The 15,429-nt window shown below is 32.7% G+C and overlaps 1 protein-coding gene across 1 annotated transcript; it reads left to right on the forward strand.

Moving 5' to 3' along the window:
- The first annotated feature begins 6,707 nt into the window (after window positions 1-6,707).
- On the forward strand, window positions 6,708-8,756 carry LOC140446254 (uncharacterized). Its single transcript, XM_072538794.1, has 2 exons — window positions 6,708-7,323; window positions 7,681-8,756. Exons 1-2 carry the CDS (start codon window positions 6,862-6,864, stop codon window positions 8,074-8,076), a joined length of 858 nt encoding a protein of 285 aa, XP_072394895.1. The 5' UTR covers window positions 6,708-6,861; the 3' UTR covers window positions 8,077-8,756.
- Window positions 8,757-15,429: the final 6,673 nt, after the last annotated feature.

Here is a 15,429-nt window from a genome sequence, read left to right on the forward strand (position 1 = left end):
TTTGATAGATTTCAAATATGTAAATATGCATGGTAAAATGAATATAGAGTTCAATGGAAAGATTCAAGTATAGTCCTAAAAGGAACAGATGGTAAAAGAGAATAATCAAAGAAGCGGTTCTACTTATGGATCTAGTTACCCATATTAAAAGAAAATCAATAAAAAAAATACCACTAGTAGTAAGTCAATAACGTATCGAGAATACATCATTTATGTTTTTAGATAACATACACATAAAATTAGAGTTTGGTGTTTATTGAGAATAAACTAAATGTAACACCAAATACTTACCACATCGGGATAGTATTATGAGGTTTTTTCTTCGTGATTTACTATGGAATCAGTAACAGGATAATTTTAAAGCTGGTTTCATGTAATGGACTAAACTATCTTACAATAAAGTCGTCACAGGAACGCAACTTGACAGTATTGGCAATATCATTTTAAAGTCGTCTACTTTAAAATGTATAATATATGTCTGAACTATCAATATTAATGAGTCAGATAAACTTAAATTATTAGAAGAATTGTTCACCAAGTAACAAAAAACAAAATTTGTTAAATTTATTATTAATGTTTTGTATTTTGAGAAGGATTTCCGAGGTGGAAATCGAAATGTCTTAATATATTTTTGATGACTCTTTTCCTCAACATAAGACGAGCGCCAAGTTTCTAAAAGTGGATGACTATGAAAGACTCCGACTTATCAATCTTTGTCGAACCAGGTACTAATTCAATGTTGAAGTAAATTGCAGATTTTTGAGTTTGAAAATAAACTTTATTTGGTTTGATAACAGCCACAAAAACATTTTTATTTTTACAAAATTTGCTTTTAACAAATTTTGTAATTTAAAAACCTAACTTCTAACTATGCCTTGTTGCGTGCATAATAATGCGTGGTACAAGGCGAAATGGGTATACGTGAATCTCGGTGAGAACTGTCCCAATTGGGACTTTAAGAACATAATACGTACATATACCGGGATAACTGTCACACACGCGACACGAAAAAATAATGAATTTTACTGCCCCAAAAGAGGAAATGTATAGGGAAATTGTAGCCACGATTTGTAACCGTCGTTAACAGATGTTTTAACGGTTGTAACAAACTGTTTAATGCGTCTTTTTATTGTATGACTAGCGGACCCGACAGACTTCGTTCTGTCAAATAGATTTGGAATGTGGCAGTTTATTTCTTTACTCTTCCTGAACAGAACTGTCACCATGATGATAGGGCGGTGTGTGAGGGTCAGCTCGGGTGACCTAAGTATCTTCGCTTCCACGAACTTTGGCCACCCTTTTGGACCCACTAAAAACCCCGACTGGGATGTCTGCCAGAGGGCTTCAAACTAAGAGGGGAACTTAAGGTTCAAACCTAATTGAAAAATAATCTAAAGGGATAGTGGGAACCTAAAGGTGACAAATATTTATAAAGTGGGTGCTTCAATGACAAAACATAGAGATAATTAATTATTTATTATTAATTATCTCTTAATTAATTATTAATTATTTAATTATATTATTAATTATTATTAACATAGGGTCAATAACCGATGTAATAAAGAATAATGAAATAAAACGTATATATGTATTTTCAGTAATCGCTTTATTGTAAATCAAGTGAATCATAATTATTAACAAAAATCTGTTTTATTTTTATTGTAGTGCTTTATGATATACAATGTTTTTCGTTTGATTACCTAGTGAATATACAAAAAAATCTGATGGTTTCTCAACTCGGGAACAGGCAACATACAATTGACCATGTGGGAAACATTGGTTTTCTAGATTAATACCACAAACACCTAATGATTGCCCCTGTGGTTGAGCAAAGACGCGGTTGGTTGATATTTCTCAACATTAGAACTACCGATCCAACCTTTAATTGAAGATTGTGAGGTGGCAATCTTGGTAAATCCAGTGAGTTTAAAAATTCATTCGGATAGTTGACGACATCATCTTGGTTAGTAGCCGAATCGACTGATTTATATATCCTCAATTCGCCTGTAATTTGTTCTTGAATTTTGAAATTTAATTCATTTATATCTGTTTTTTGCAGCTAATATAGCCCGTTCGCTAAACCAATCATGGTTTCTGTAATTTTGAGCAACATCTGGAAACACCTTTTGAATAAGTTAATGAGACCAGTCAAGGTGTCTATAGGAAATTTGCCATTACAAATGTCAATGAGTTGTTTAGAGAATATGTCACCAGATTGGTCATTTTGCAACACGACACACATATTCTTGCTTAAGTGTAATACCTTGACATGTTTTCACAAATTGGAGGACTTTAAACATGCATTGAGTTCATCAGCTGGCGTTGATCGTGGAATCACTGGCTTTGACGAAAATCTCCTGCTAATAAAGCTAATAAAATCATTGCACCACCAAATGCGTTATGATTGCTCCGTAGATCTTTTAAGGTTCTATCTAAAGCCTCCAAAGATTTTTTATGTGCCATCGTGCAATCATCCCAAACAATCAATTCACATTTCTGCAAAACTTTTGCCATTGCAGAGTTCTTCGAAATGTTGCAGGTTGGAGTTTGGCAATTTTAGTGCTAAATGGGCTGTTCGACCACATTTAAGCAAAGTTACTGCGATTCCAGACGAAGCGAGTGCAAGTGAAATTTTATTTTGTGAACGAATTGTTGCTAATATCAATGAAATCAAAAAAGTTTTTCCTGTATCACCAGGGGCATCTAAGAAGTAAATCCTCCTGTTCTATCATTTGTTACTTTCACAAGTAACAAATGTATATATCAAATATATACTTTTGTTGTTTATTCAATAGTGGAAGATTTGTTTGAATTAATTCTTTCAAAGTGTTGAGATCATACAGTTTTTCTCGGTGCAACTCTTGGATGGACGCATCAAACGACGTCATTTGAAGGATTTTGTTATATTTTTTGATATTTGACAAAGAGTGTATAGAATCTGGTCCTATTCCTGAAACCAATGAGTATAATGGCTCTGGTGGTGGATCCAATGGTATCAATTTCACTTTCCCATTTGCGCAACACAATCCATTGGCTTCATTTTTGTATTTCAATGCCTTACAATGAGAGCAAACCAAGTTCATAGATCCAATAGTAACACATTGTTAATTACTGTAGTCAATTGACAAATCGTAATTGAAAGCAGCTCGATTCAAACGTTGAATCTTTTGCTCTCGCTTCCCGGGTTCGTGATATACGAATTCTTTGACGTTCATTTCGGTCGTCACGTTCTTGTGCAGCATGATTAGATCGGTAAGTAGTTTGGTTTGTAGCATTTCGGGTTCTTCTACCTAAATTACTTCGTCTTATAGGAGGCCTACCAGATATACTTAATAATTATTAATCACAGGTATTAAAACACTTTACACAAAACACGATATAAGACAATCAATCAAAAATAAATCGAAGAAAACTGGAGAATTTGTTTCGTTTATTAAGTTGACAAAAGAAAACTGAGTAGATAAGGTAACAGAAAATCCAAGAAAAACAACACGTGTGTGTACACCAATGTATTTTACACCGGCAATGTGACCATAGATAAAGAAGATATTACTGAATAGATAGGAAACTGTGTAGGTTATTTCTGGACAATGCGCCCTCTGGTGGCCTTAGGAAAGCAACATCTTTTTAAATAATCTTCTCGTAATTCTTTAAATATAAAGATTAATATTGAGGGTTTGATTACAAAAATAAAACAAACGTTGGTTCTTTTTCTAGTTTACTTTTTTTATAAACATTAATTACATGTATTTAAATGTAGTTGGTTAAACAGTGGCTATTCTGTAGTTTCTATAAATTACAACACAGAAACAGAGAAGAAATAGCATCACATTTCAAGGTGGACTTATATCTCGATCCAACATAGCGGGCTTCTGGTCCAAAATGAATTGTGAAAATGCTTTCACACTTTCGAACCCTGTCCATAGGCTTCACCTTCAAGTCTTCTCTGCCAATTTTATTCATCCAAATATCATAAAGCTAAACAAATAAATAGTTTGTTTTTAATATTTTCTGTGAAATAATGTTACATAGTATATTTCTAGAGGTGCTTTACAAAAGGACAAATAAACAAAAGTTTTGTAAAAAAAGTTCTTAAAACATTGAAGAATTGCCACATTTTTATTGGCGATAATTTTACTTCCTAAAAAACTTTTACCTAATTCTATATCGGCAACAATTCTAATACACATCATAACGTGAACGGAAAGAAGTTTGGGACAACATCGGACATTTTAAGGCAATTATTAAAAAATAAATAAAATCTTATATCAGCATTTTCTACTTACCTCCCTATCTTTTGGAAAAATATGCATTTGAGCATCCTTATTGTAATTATTACAACCATTAACGCAACAGTTAAAAACCGTAATTATTTAAATATGATGGCTAAAAAGCAAACAATTATTTAATCGCAAATAATACAACTCGAAACACCGTGTCGAAACCACAATAAAAATGGCGTACTTGTTTTGTTGGTTGCGGTATTGCGCAGTCACGAAGCTTTGCTATGAATGCTACGCCCTCTGGTGTCCTTAGGAAATACAAATTTCAGAGGACTGTCACTCCCATAAGAGATACCCGGGCATGGTACGCCATTTTTATTGTGGTTTCGACACAGTGTTTCGAGTTGTATTATTTGCGATTAAATAATTGTTTGCTTTTTAGCCATCATATTTAAATAATTACGGTTTTTAACTGTTGCGTTAATGGTTGTAATAATTACAATAAGGATGCTCAAATGCATATTTTTCCAAAAGATAGGGAGGTAAGTAGAAAATGCTGATATAAGATTTTATTTATTTTTTAATAATTGCCTTAAAATGTCCGATGTTGTCCCAAACTTCTTTCCGTTCACGTTATGATGTGTATTAGAATTGTTGCCGATATAGAATTAGGTAAAAGTTTTTTAGGAAGTAAAATTATCGCCAATAAAAATGTGGCAATTCTTCAATGTTTTAAGAACTTTTTTTACAAAACTTTTGTTCATTTGTCCTTTTGTAAAGCACCTCTAGAAATATACTATGTAACATTATTTCACAGAAAATATTAAAAACAAACTATTTATTTGTTTAGCTTTATGATATTTGGATGAATAAAATTGGCAGAGAAGACTTGAAGGTGAAGCCTATGGACAGGGTTCGAAAGTGTGAAAGCATTTTCACAATTCATTTTGGACCAGAAGCCCGCTATGTTGGATCGAGATATAAGTCCACCTTGAAATGTGATGCTATTTCTTCTCTGTTTCTGTGTTGTAATTTATAGAAACTACAGAATAGCCACTGTTTAACCAACTACATTTAAATACATGTAATTAATGTTTATAAAAAAAATAAACTAGAAAAAGAACCAACGTTTGTTTTATTTTTGTAATCAAACCCTCAATATTAATCTTTATATTTAAAGAATTACGAGAAGATTATTTAAAAAGATGTTGCTTTCCTAAGGCCACCAGAGGGCGCATTGTCCAGAAATAACCTACACAGTTTCCTATCTATTCAGTAATATCTTCTTTATCTATGTGGCGTACTTGTTTTGTTGGTTGCGGTATTGCGCAGTCACGAAGCTTTGCTATGAATGCTACGCCCTCTGGTGTCCTTAGGAAATACAAATTTCAGAGGACTGTCACTCCCATAAGAGATACCCGGGCATGAATGTGACAGGTTGTTGTTGTCTGTGAAATTTCTACTTTGTCTGTGGAAGAGAATATAATCAAAGAGGATATAACACTACATTTTAGTTTTTTTTTTAAATTTGATATGACTTGGAGTCAAGTCCTTTAAGCCAAAACAATGTTGTATGTGTATAGAGTATATTGAATTAATAATAAATTAATCATTAAAGATAATAAATTCTTTTTAACGCGGTTTGTTTGACAGATGCAAGGACAGTGAAAACTGATGCAATTTATGTCGCGTTCCGAAACTAAAACAAAAGAAAGAATATTGCGAGGCCAATAAAATCTATAGCTCTTACGTTTTTTTACTTTTCAATTTGGTTGGGTTCACGATCCTCCACCTCCTCACCTCCAACGCGAACACGCACACACAAACATTTGATTAAATTTGAACTTTGTGCAGCGACAATAAAGCGCAAATTGACTCTTTGACGTTAGGAACACACCTACATTGTTTAGACAACAGTGAGTGCTTGTAATTTAATATAAACTTTATTGAATAGCAATAAAGTTCAAATTGACTCTACATTTAGTTAGAAAATATTTGTATGGGAAAAAGAAAAGGGCTGTTTTAGGGTTTTCTCAGAAATTATTCGAATTTTTCTTCGCCGTAAAAACCATCCTTATACTTCAAGGAACATTTTAAAAAAAGAATTGTTCAAATTGGTCCATGCGTTGTTGAGTTATGCGCTTATCAACACATTTTGCGATTCATTTTTATATTATAGATTGTCATTACCAAATTTATCAAAAGCAATTGTTAGATACCTGTATCAAAGAGTGTCATGAAAAAGGCTTTTTATTTACTATGAAAAATAATATCATGGTATAATAATATAATAGTATCATGGGTCATAAAATTATAGTATAGCTATATTAAATAAAATTTGTTTACTTTTATTTTAAATTACGTTCACATGGTAATTTCTCAATCGCCAACACATTATACAACCTATTATTCATACATGAACGGCGACCAATCAGAAACCAGAAAGATCCAACTGTAATATCATGTGGTCAAATGTCATGTCAAATGTCATATTTACAGTTGGCTGTTGTTATTAGCTTGGCAGTAAACAGGGGTAAACCGTTTACAGAGAAATATTTTGTGAAAATAATAGTAAAAAAATAGGTTTGATAGACAAATTATATTTAAATAATAGTTAACACTTTCACGGTTAATTACAATGAGTAAAAGAACTCGTCGTCGTGCAGCAGTTGTTGCTATGACAAAATTTCCTGATGAACATGAAAATATAGATATTGGTCCAGAAGCTTCAGAACCTAAGACCAAACGAAATAAAAAAAGGAATAGTAAAGGTTCATCTAAAAACAATACGCTAGTATCTACAAAGCCTGCATTTCAATGTCTAGACTCAGACTCTTCTGACAATGAGGTTTCCAATGATCTAAAAAACGAATTTATGAAGAGTATTACAAGTCAGGTTAACAATTTTTTTAAAGCTGCAAATTGTTCAGATGACGACGACGATGATATCATACATGTACCTAAAGACACTCCAGCCACCAAACCAACGGTTACAACCAAATCTTTGTATGTTCTATCAGATTCGGATGATGATTGTGGTGTGGTATCTGTTCCTAACATTTCAGATCAGGTGGAGCAAGTTTCACAAGAAGGCGAAAATGTAAGTAGTGAATATAATCTTTTTACATGTGTTTTTCAGACAATGAGTCAATTCCAATTTAAATTAAGTTTTTTTATGGCTAATACCATAAAAAATATGATTGTTGGTGGTTGTCTTCAATTCTTTGGACATACACACAAATCTCCAAAGGTCTCTATTAATCTTATTCTGTGCTGTGTAAGTTACTTTAATAGTCACAGTAGACCTCTTAAATTGAGTGGAAGGGTGGTTAAGTGCCCACACATTGGACATAATTTTTAAATTGTGTAATTTCTGTTTTATTGCTTCATTGCAGCCAATTTTAGCTGCAGATAGTGATTCAATGCTGAGAATATTTTAAATCATTTATTTTTTTAGAACCCAGACCCAAAACCTAGTGAAGAACAATTAATGGACATTGTTCATAATATATTAGATACTGATAATGTAGAAGTTAATACTAGTAACACTGAACCAGATAATTGGAATAAGTTGCAAAATCAAGTAAATGCAGTTATGGAAAGTATACACTCTATAATAAGTACTATAGATGAAGTAAAAGAAAAACCCAAAGAAGAAAAATCTCCTGTTAAAAGCAAGCCAACTTGTCCTGTATGTTTTGAAGTCTTAGGTGATCCTGTTGTTGCTGGTGCAACTCTCTGTGGACATATATTTTGTATGACATGTATCAAGCAAGTGGCTAAGACTTCTAAGAAGTGCCCAACTTGTAGAAAAAATGTCACATTAAAGAAAGTTCATCCGTTGTATCTTTGATCATATTTGACCTCATTTTTCTGATAAATTTAAGTTTAAAAATTAAAATACATATTTGACAGCTAAACAAAATGATTCTGAATTCTTTATTAGTATATGAACTTTACAGCTGCAATGTTGCCAATAATAATGCTTTTTTCTAATAAAAATTATATTACATAGTAAATTAAATAATAAGTAAGGTATTCTTTTTGAAATATTAAAATGTAATATCTAGTAAAGATCTGTTGAATTTGCCAAAGGCATTTCTGAATTTGTATTTATTGGCAGTATTTGAATGGAACTTGCAAATGGATCAGTTAAAAAATACTTGTAAAATCGTGGAGGTTCTTTTTTTCAATTAATTTTTATTAAACAAATAATGGGGTTTGAAAGGAAACTATTAAGAGACATCTAGCATTAAATATTTTGTTTTAAATGTGGTATTTGGGGGAAATTTATAAAATTTTCAACAATACAGAATCTGAGTTTGGAATATGAGTGAGCTTAAATATGCATTTTCACATAATTATTTGAATAAATCTAAATGGTGTTTTTTTTATAAATTTAATATTCTGTATTAGACTTTAGGATTATTTTATGAACTTGACAAATGGTAATACCATTTGTACTGGAACATTGATTAAAGATGTATTTTCAAAATTTATACTACTCTAAAAATAAATGTTCTACAAACTTAATAGTATTTTTTTTACCTTTATGAATATTACTACAGAAACTGAACAAATTACAAGGTGTGGCTATTAAATAAAGAGTATGGTGCAGCTGTAAAAAGTATTCTCTCTCTCTCTCTTGTTGTTTGTCTATTACTGAAGATCGTGATTTCCTCCAATACTAATAACAAATTTTCTCCATTCCATTGGTCTCTATCCTTAAATGCTCTTAGAGTTTGGCAGACTAAGTGACCTTAATTTGGTCAGACCATCCCCAAAATGTTTCTAGAAATCTAAATTATCATCACCTCTGCAAACCACTTTACCAAAGAACTGAAGTAGAATTCACTGCAAACATGTGGATACCCTTATTTTAATATCAAGTTGATTAATAATGCAAATGTTTGTCTGATGAGGCTGTTCAAGATGTGTGCAGCATTCTTCTCCAACACATCCCCAAAAGAACAATTTTCTGGTATTTTTGTGTGCAAAAAGTCCAAGTTTCTGCCCTTTATAGACATTAAAAATACAAGTGCATTCACCAATCTCATTTTGATTTTTTGAAAAATAGATCTGGCTCTCTAGCAGGGTTGGCTGATTTAAACCACGGTTTTGTTATTGATTTTTTTTCTCTATGTTGTTGATATTATCCCAATAATGAAAACTACAGTTCAACAAACTACAAATTTGATGATTAAATTTTTAAATTAATATATTTTAAATTATTCTAATAATTAAAACAACTGTAATTTTACACTAGTAAGATGCATTTAAATTTTTCTTCATTTTGTTATCTCAACAAAAATATAATAATTCAAGACCGGTCCTGATGGAGATCCCTTTTAAATATCTCTATTGTATTTTATTATTATTCAACAAGGTGGTCCCCCCATAGCATCCTTCACTTTGGGTGATGGTGCGGTGATAAGGTGGCTCAGGGGATTCCCAAGTTGATCTTCTGTGATTCCAGCATAATAGTTTATAGTTTTGACTTGGCACTTAGTACTCATTTTGTCCTTTTTTTAGTTATTTTACTATGTTTATAAACACTTGTGTAGTGATTATTAAATTGTGACTTAGTATGGAATTCCTTTGAAAGTATTAAACTTAGCAGCAGAAAAGGTGAAAGAGCAAAATGTAAAAAATGTGGGATAACTTTAGAGGGTCAGGTATCAAGAATGAAGAATCACTTAATCAAATGTTCTTCTGGAAATAATGATGATGACATTGAAGGTAAGACAAAATGCTTAAATTGCACTGTATTTTCATACTTTCTGCCTATTATATTTAAATGAACATTATTAAATTAACATGGCAAATTAATAATTAACAATATCAATTTTTTACATTTTTATACACGAACCATTGTATTATCTAGCTTTTATATTGGCCTATTTCTTCACTTGGTACAAATTTTAAACAATGTCAGAGTTATTTAAAATTTGACTTGTGATGTGATCACAAGACCTTTTGATATTCCTGCATTTTTAAAATTTAAGATGACAGAAGCATGACAAAAAGAAATAAAACCCAGATTTTGTTTTTTGTGTTTAATATAATATTTATAAATTTATAGTTGAATATTAATTGTTTCTATTATTGCTCCCCATTTTTGTGTCATTTGTATTTGCGAATCTATAAAATAAGTTTTTACAAAAGTATAAGGAACTAGAAGCTTTATTTTTTCTTTCTTTTAGCCCTATTAAAAACTTCTTTGTTTCGTAAAAAAATATTTCTTGTTTTCAGTTTCAGATACTCAAGAAACTGTGACTTCTGATGAGGCTAACGGAGCGAAACGATAGTGCATGCACTGAAGACAGAGATGCAATGATGTCCAGACCAAGTACTTCTAATCCCCAATCATCTGAACTAGTAGCTCAAAATCGAAACAGACGCAAAACTGAAAGTTCTGTGGAATCCTTTCTTATCAAAACAAGTACAAACCAAAAGGAGGCTCTAGACAGGCAAATAGCACGTTATAGGGGAGACCGGGGAGAGTTCGGACCATTTTTAAAAATTAATTTTTATTAGAAAAGTGTATTGATATATTTACCTTTTAAAGTAGTTAACTTAAGCTTCCAAGGTTCAGGCATAACCAATCAAGAGCAGAATATATCAAATCAATAAATTAACAACAAAAATAAAAAAATATTGCAGGGGGTCATTTGTCCGAAGTCTCCCCAGAAACGGGGAGACTTCGGACTAGGAACTGGGAGACTTCGGACAGTACTGGGAGACTTCGGACAGTACAACATATGTTACTTATAAAAATGTATTTAAAAAAAATAGACATGTTTAGATATTAAAAAATTAATGCAATGAATAATCTTCTAAATCTGTATTAAAATAGATCATATTTTCATATCTTTGACGTGTATCTTTCAAGGGCTTCGGTAAAATACATTTTATGTCTTCAAATATAACAAAAGCATCTTCTTCAGTGGAGATAAACCGATTAGAAGTGGCATGTTTTTTATAAAATTTTACGTCGTATCCTTTTATCTGTTTTTCCTGAATTTCTGCAACATAGTGCCGAAATGTAGCTGGTGTTTTTCCATAAACTCTGGCAATTATAAACTGACCATTTGCAATATTTGTTTCTTCTGTATCCACTTCGTCATCTTGCTCTATGAAGTCAGAGGATTTTTCATTGCTCATTATGTCTTCAGAGGAAGAAGAAGAAGATGTTTCAACAATTTTTTTAGTGACTTTCTGTCTTTTTTTAGGATTTACTTTCCTTGTAACAGATCGTTTTAGTTTCCTGTTGGCAATTTCGTCTTTTTCTGGAGTATCCGTGGCAATGATACATTTGCCCTTAGGCCTCCCTCTATTTGATGTTTTACGTTCTGGCGCCTTGGGAAACGGTCTAACCATTTCTGGAGAAATGATGTTTGGAGAAGTTGAGTGACTCGGAGAAACTAAAACTTTGCTTGGCCCCGGTTTGGACAAGCTATCAAAATCTCTTTTTCCGAGTTCCGGTTCTGTAGTAGGCATTGGTCTATCTGTCACGTAAGAAGATAAGAACTCTTCTTCTCCGAATATATTCCTGTCAAAAGGCCAAATACCTGTACACTTGAAACCACTTTTAATATTAACTGGATTGGCAGCTCTGTCCCAAGCAGAAGAACAAATAGCAGGCAAGTCATATATAGAAAGTGTCTGACCAGGATTAGACAACATCCAGGAATTAGCACCATCATTAAAAAACTTTTTGAAAGGACCAAACACTGTTCGGTCCAAAGGTTGTAACTTATTAGAAGTATGAGGTGGTAGTGTCAAAACAGTAATTCCATTTTCTTTGCAGTAATCAAGTCCCTCCACTGAGAGATGGGACTCGTGGTTATCCATGATTAGTAAAATTTTATTAGTATCAGAGCAGAGTGTATTTTTGACAACATGTTTAAGTACTTTTAAAAAAATTATCACTTGTCATCCATCCTGAAGGAGATACTAATCCTAAAGCAACTTGAGGAACCCCTTTCATCATGCGGTTTTCATCAAAACGTTGCCGTGGGAATACCCATATAGGAGGCAATGCTTTTCCATCAGCAGAAATTATGCCCACTTGTGTAACTAATTCTCCACGTTCACGTGAGGTCACCTGCCCTATTTGATGTTGACCTTTTCTTCCAATTATTTTAGGTACACGCTGAACTGTAGTAACCCCAGTCTAAAAAATAAGTGATATTAATTATCAAAATAACTAAACAAAATTGTTAATTGACTCACTTCATCTAAATTGAAAATCGCTGAAGATCCAAAAGAATGACGACGTAAAACTTCTTCTAATTTATTTTGAAACGTCTCAACAGTAACTTTGTTAAAACTCGTCATTCTAGCGAGACTAGTGGCTTCAGGTGTTCTAATAGATAGTACAGGATGACGTTTCATGAAACCTGAAAACCAGTCTGTTCCAGCTTCTTCATTTTCGCTCCATGTAGTAGGCATTTTAACATGGTTTTTCTTGGCAAATTCAAAAGCTAAACGTCTTGCAGCTTTAGGCGTTAGTCCATGAAACATGGAAGAACAATCTAATAAATATTTTTCAAGCATTTTTTCCATTATATCGGTAAACACTTGAGATTGCTTGAAATTTGGAGAGAATGTTACGTTGTCTATACCCACAGCTCTAGCTTTCTTTATGTAATCTAGAAGACTAGATTTAGGAACGCCGTAGGTTTTGGCGCTATTCCGAATGCTCAATTTGCCGTCAAGCACCTCTGATGTGGCATTTTTCATAGTGTCTGCAGAAAATTGTCGTTCTGTTACCCTTGTATATGTACGGGGCATTATGAGCTGTAAGAGAAAAATAGAATAACTACAGATCAGGGGAGACTTCGGACACACAGGGGAGAGTTCGGACACTGTGTCCGAACTCTCCCCTAATGCAAACATTGGTAATACAATGGGTTTATAAAAAAACTTACCTAAATATTGCAACAACATAAACGCAAATTAATGAAATAAGTATAGTAGATTACAGCACCAAAGTTTTATACGTGGTAAGTCTATGTATTTTAAAATATATCTTCTGGATTGCACCGATATTTTTAGAACAAAACTCGACAAAACACTTCACAATAGATAACTCTGTGACTACGACCGAAATCACAGCTGTCAATACATAACCTATAATTATGTACAAATAAGGTTGTGTTTACCAAATGACAACAGTGCATCTTCAAAAATGTGCGAAATTCAAATGTGTCCGATGTCTCCCTGTGTCCGAACTCTCCCCGGTCTCCCCTACATTGGCTACAAATTCGCCATTTAAACATGTTGATCATCCACAGTTTATTCGTCTCATAGAAGAACTTCGACCTGGTTACAAGCCACCTAGTCGAACAGATATAAGCACAGACCGCGATTAGCGAACACTTGACAAGCGGAGCTTGACAATATTTATGATGAGGAAATGCAAAAAATTCGCGATTTTTTATACAAAATGAAGTTGTTTGCTTAGGTTTTGATGGTTGGTCGAATGTCCATAACGATCCCATAGTGTATGTTACAGTTACCACAAAGTCTGGTGAAGTTTATTTATGGGAGACTTTTGATACGTCAGGCCATGCTCAGACTGCAGATTAGTGAGGGCGAATTGAAATTCAAAGTTCACTCAGTAGTTACAGGTAATGGTGCTAACGTAAAGAAAACGCGTTTCCTGCTAGAGAAGTGGCTAGATCATGATATTATTACATACGGCTGCTCTGCGCATTTATGTTAAACCTTCTGGCTAACGACTGCCAAGCCAATCATCCAATATCAATATTACTAAACACGTAGTTAGTATTGTTAAATACTTTCGTAATAATCATTTTGCAAATGCGTGTTACCGCAAATCTGGAAATTTAAAATTTGTTGTACCCATTGAAGTTCGATGGAATACAATGTGCGATTGTCTGGAATCTTATATTAAAGCTTGGCCAACATTGCTTAAAATTTTCGAAGAAAATAGGCAGACCATAGACAAAGATATATACAGGCTAAAGTAGGAAATTATGCCGGAATCATTTAATTTACTTTGTACCACTGACCTGATGATGCTTTGCAAATTTTAGAAAGCGAAACCAGTCGTCTTAGGTAGTAAACTGATTGTGAGTAAGTGTAATTTATTTCTTTTTTACCTCTTTTTTGAAATCGACTTATTTGGACGGTCTCAGGAATGTTTTTAAATTATAAACAATTTTTTGGCTTATAAACAAATAGAATATCTCGGTAACTATTAGCTTAAATTAAATTTAAAAAACGGTGTTGGAAAAGGCTTTGCAAGATTGCTCTTATAAAAGAAAAAAAAATTGAAGTCAGTGGTTCCTGAGATACAACCGGCCAAAGTTGACCGGCATTTGCGACGAAGTTATAAAGAATAGGTTGATAATCTTTAAACCATTAACTTTTTCTTTCAAAGCTCTTTCTCGATAAACATTTTTATATCTTTAAGATATTTATAACATATATTATAATAATGAAAACCATCGGTATTACACGTGAAAAATACCGAAAAAATAAGGTAAATCGGTATACGGAAAATGCCACTAAGCCTCTAAAAATTATACGAACAAGCTGAATTTTTCTGAGAATGTTAATTTTGAGTATCCAAAAAATATGTAAAAAGACTATCCCTACCTCTGGCTTTCCCCTAAAACCATCCCCATCGTAAGGAAAAAATCGATTTATCAAGAAGAAAAAATATTTTAATATGTGCGTCGTAGAAAAAATATTTCAAATAAAAAAAAGGAAGCTGAGACCATTTTGAACAAAAATGTTTATTAACACTTTTTATGTAAAAGAAACAGTTCTCTCAAAAATATTGCTTTAAGCGACGCGGCAATACACTCGAAATGAATTTTAAATACAATTTGTATCAATTCGACGGTAAAAATTCGATATCTTTTGATCAGAGTGTCCTAACGACATAAATCAAAAAGCGTTTTAAAGGTGAGTAGTACAGCTTTCTTATGCAATTTTGCCGCAATCAAAGTAAGTTTGTATAGTGTTCAATAAATAAACGTTGCACGATTTTTGCCATTTTTTACGATTCCCATGAGATTAAAATTTATCACTTTTCCATTAACCGGTCACTGTGAAATTTCCACTGCTCAATTTTCAAAATCTATTGCATGAATTTTTGGTTTTGATTTTTGGCCACAAATGTGACATTTCAAATATGCCCAAAAAACGCTGAATTAAAACTTTCACTTTT

The sequence above is a fragment of the Diabrotica undecimpunctata genome, chromosome 7, assembly GCF_040954645.1.
Source record: "Diabrotica undecimpunctata isolate CICGRU chromosome 7, icDiaUnde3, whole genome shotgun sequence".
Classification (NCBI taxonomy): domain Eukaryota; kingdom Metazoa; phylum Arthropoda; class Insecta; order Coleoptera; family Chrysomelidae; genus Diabrotica; species Diabrotica undecimpunctata.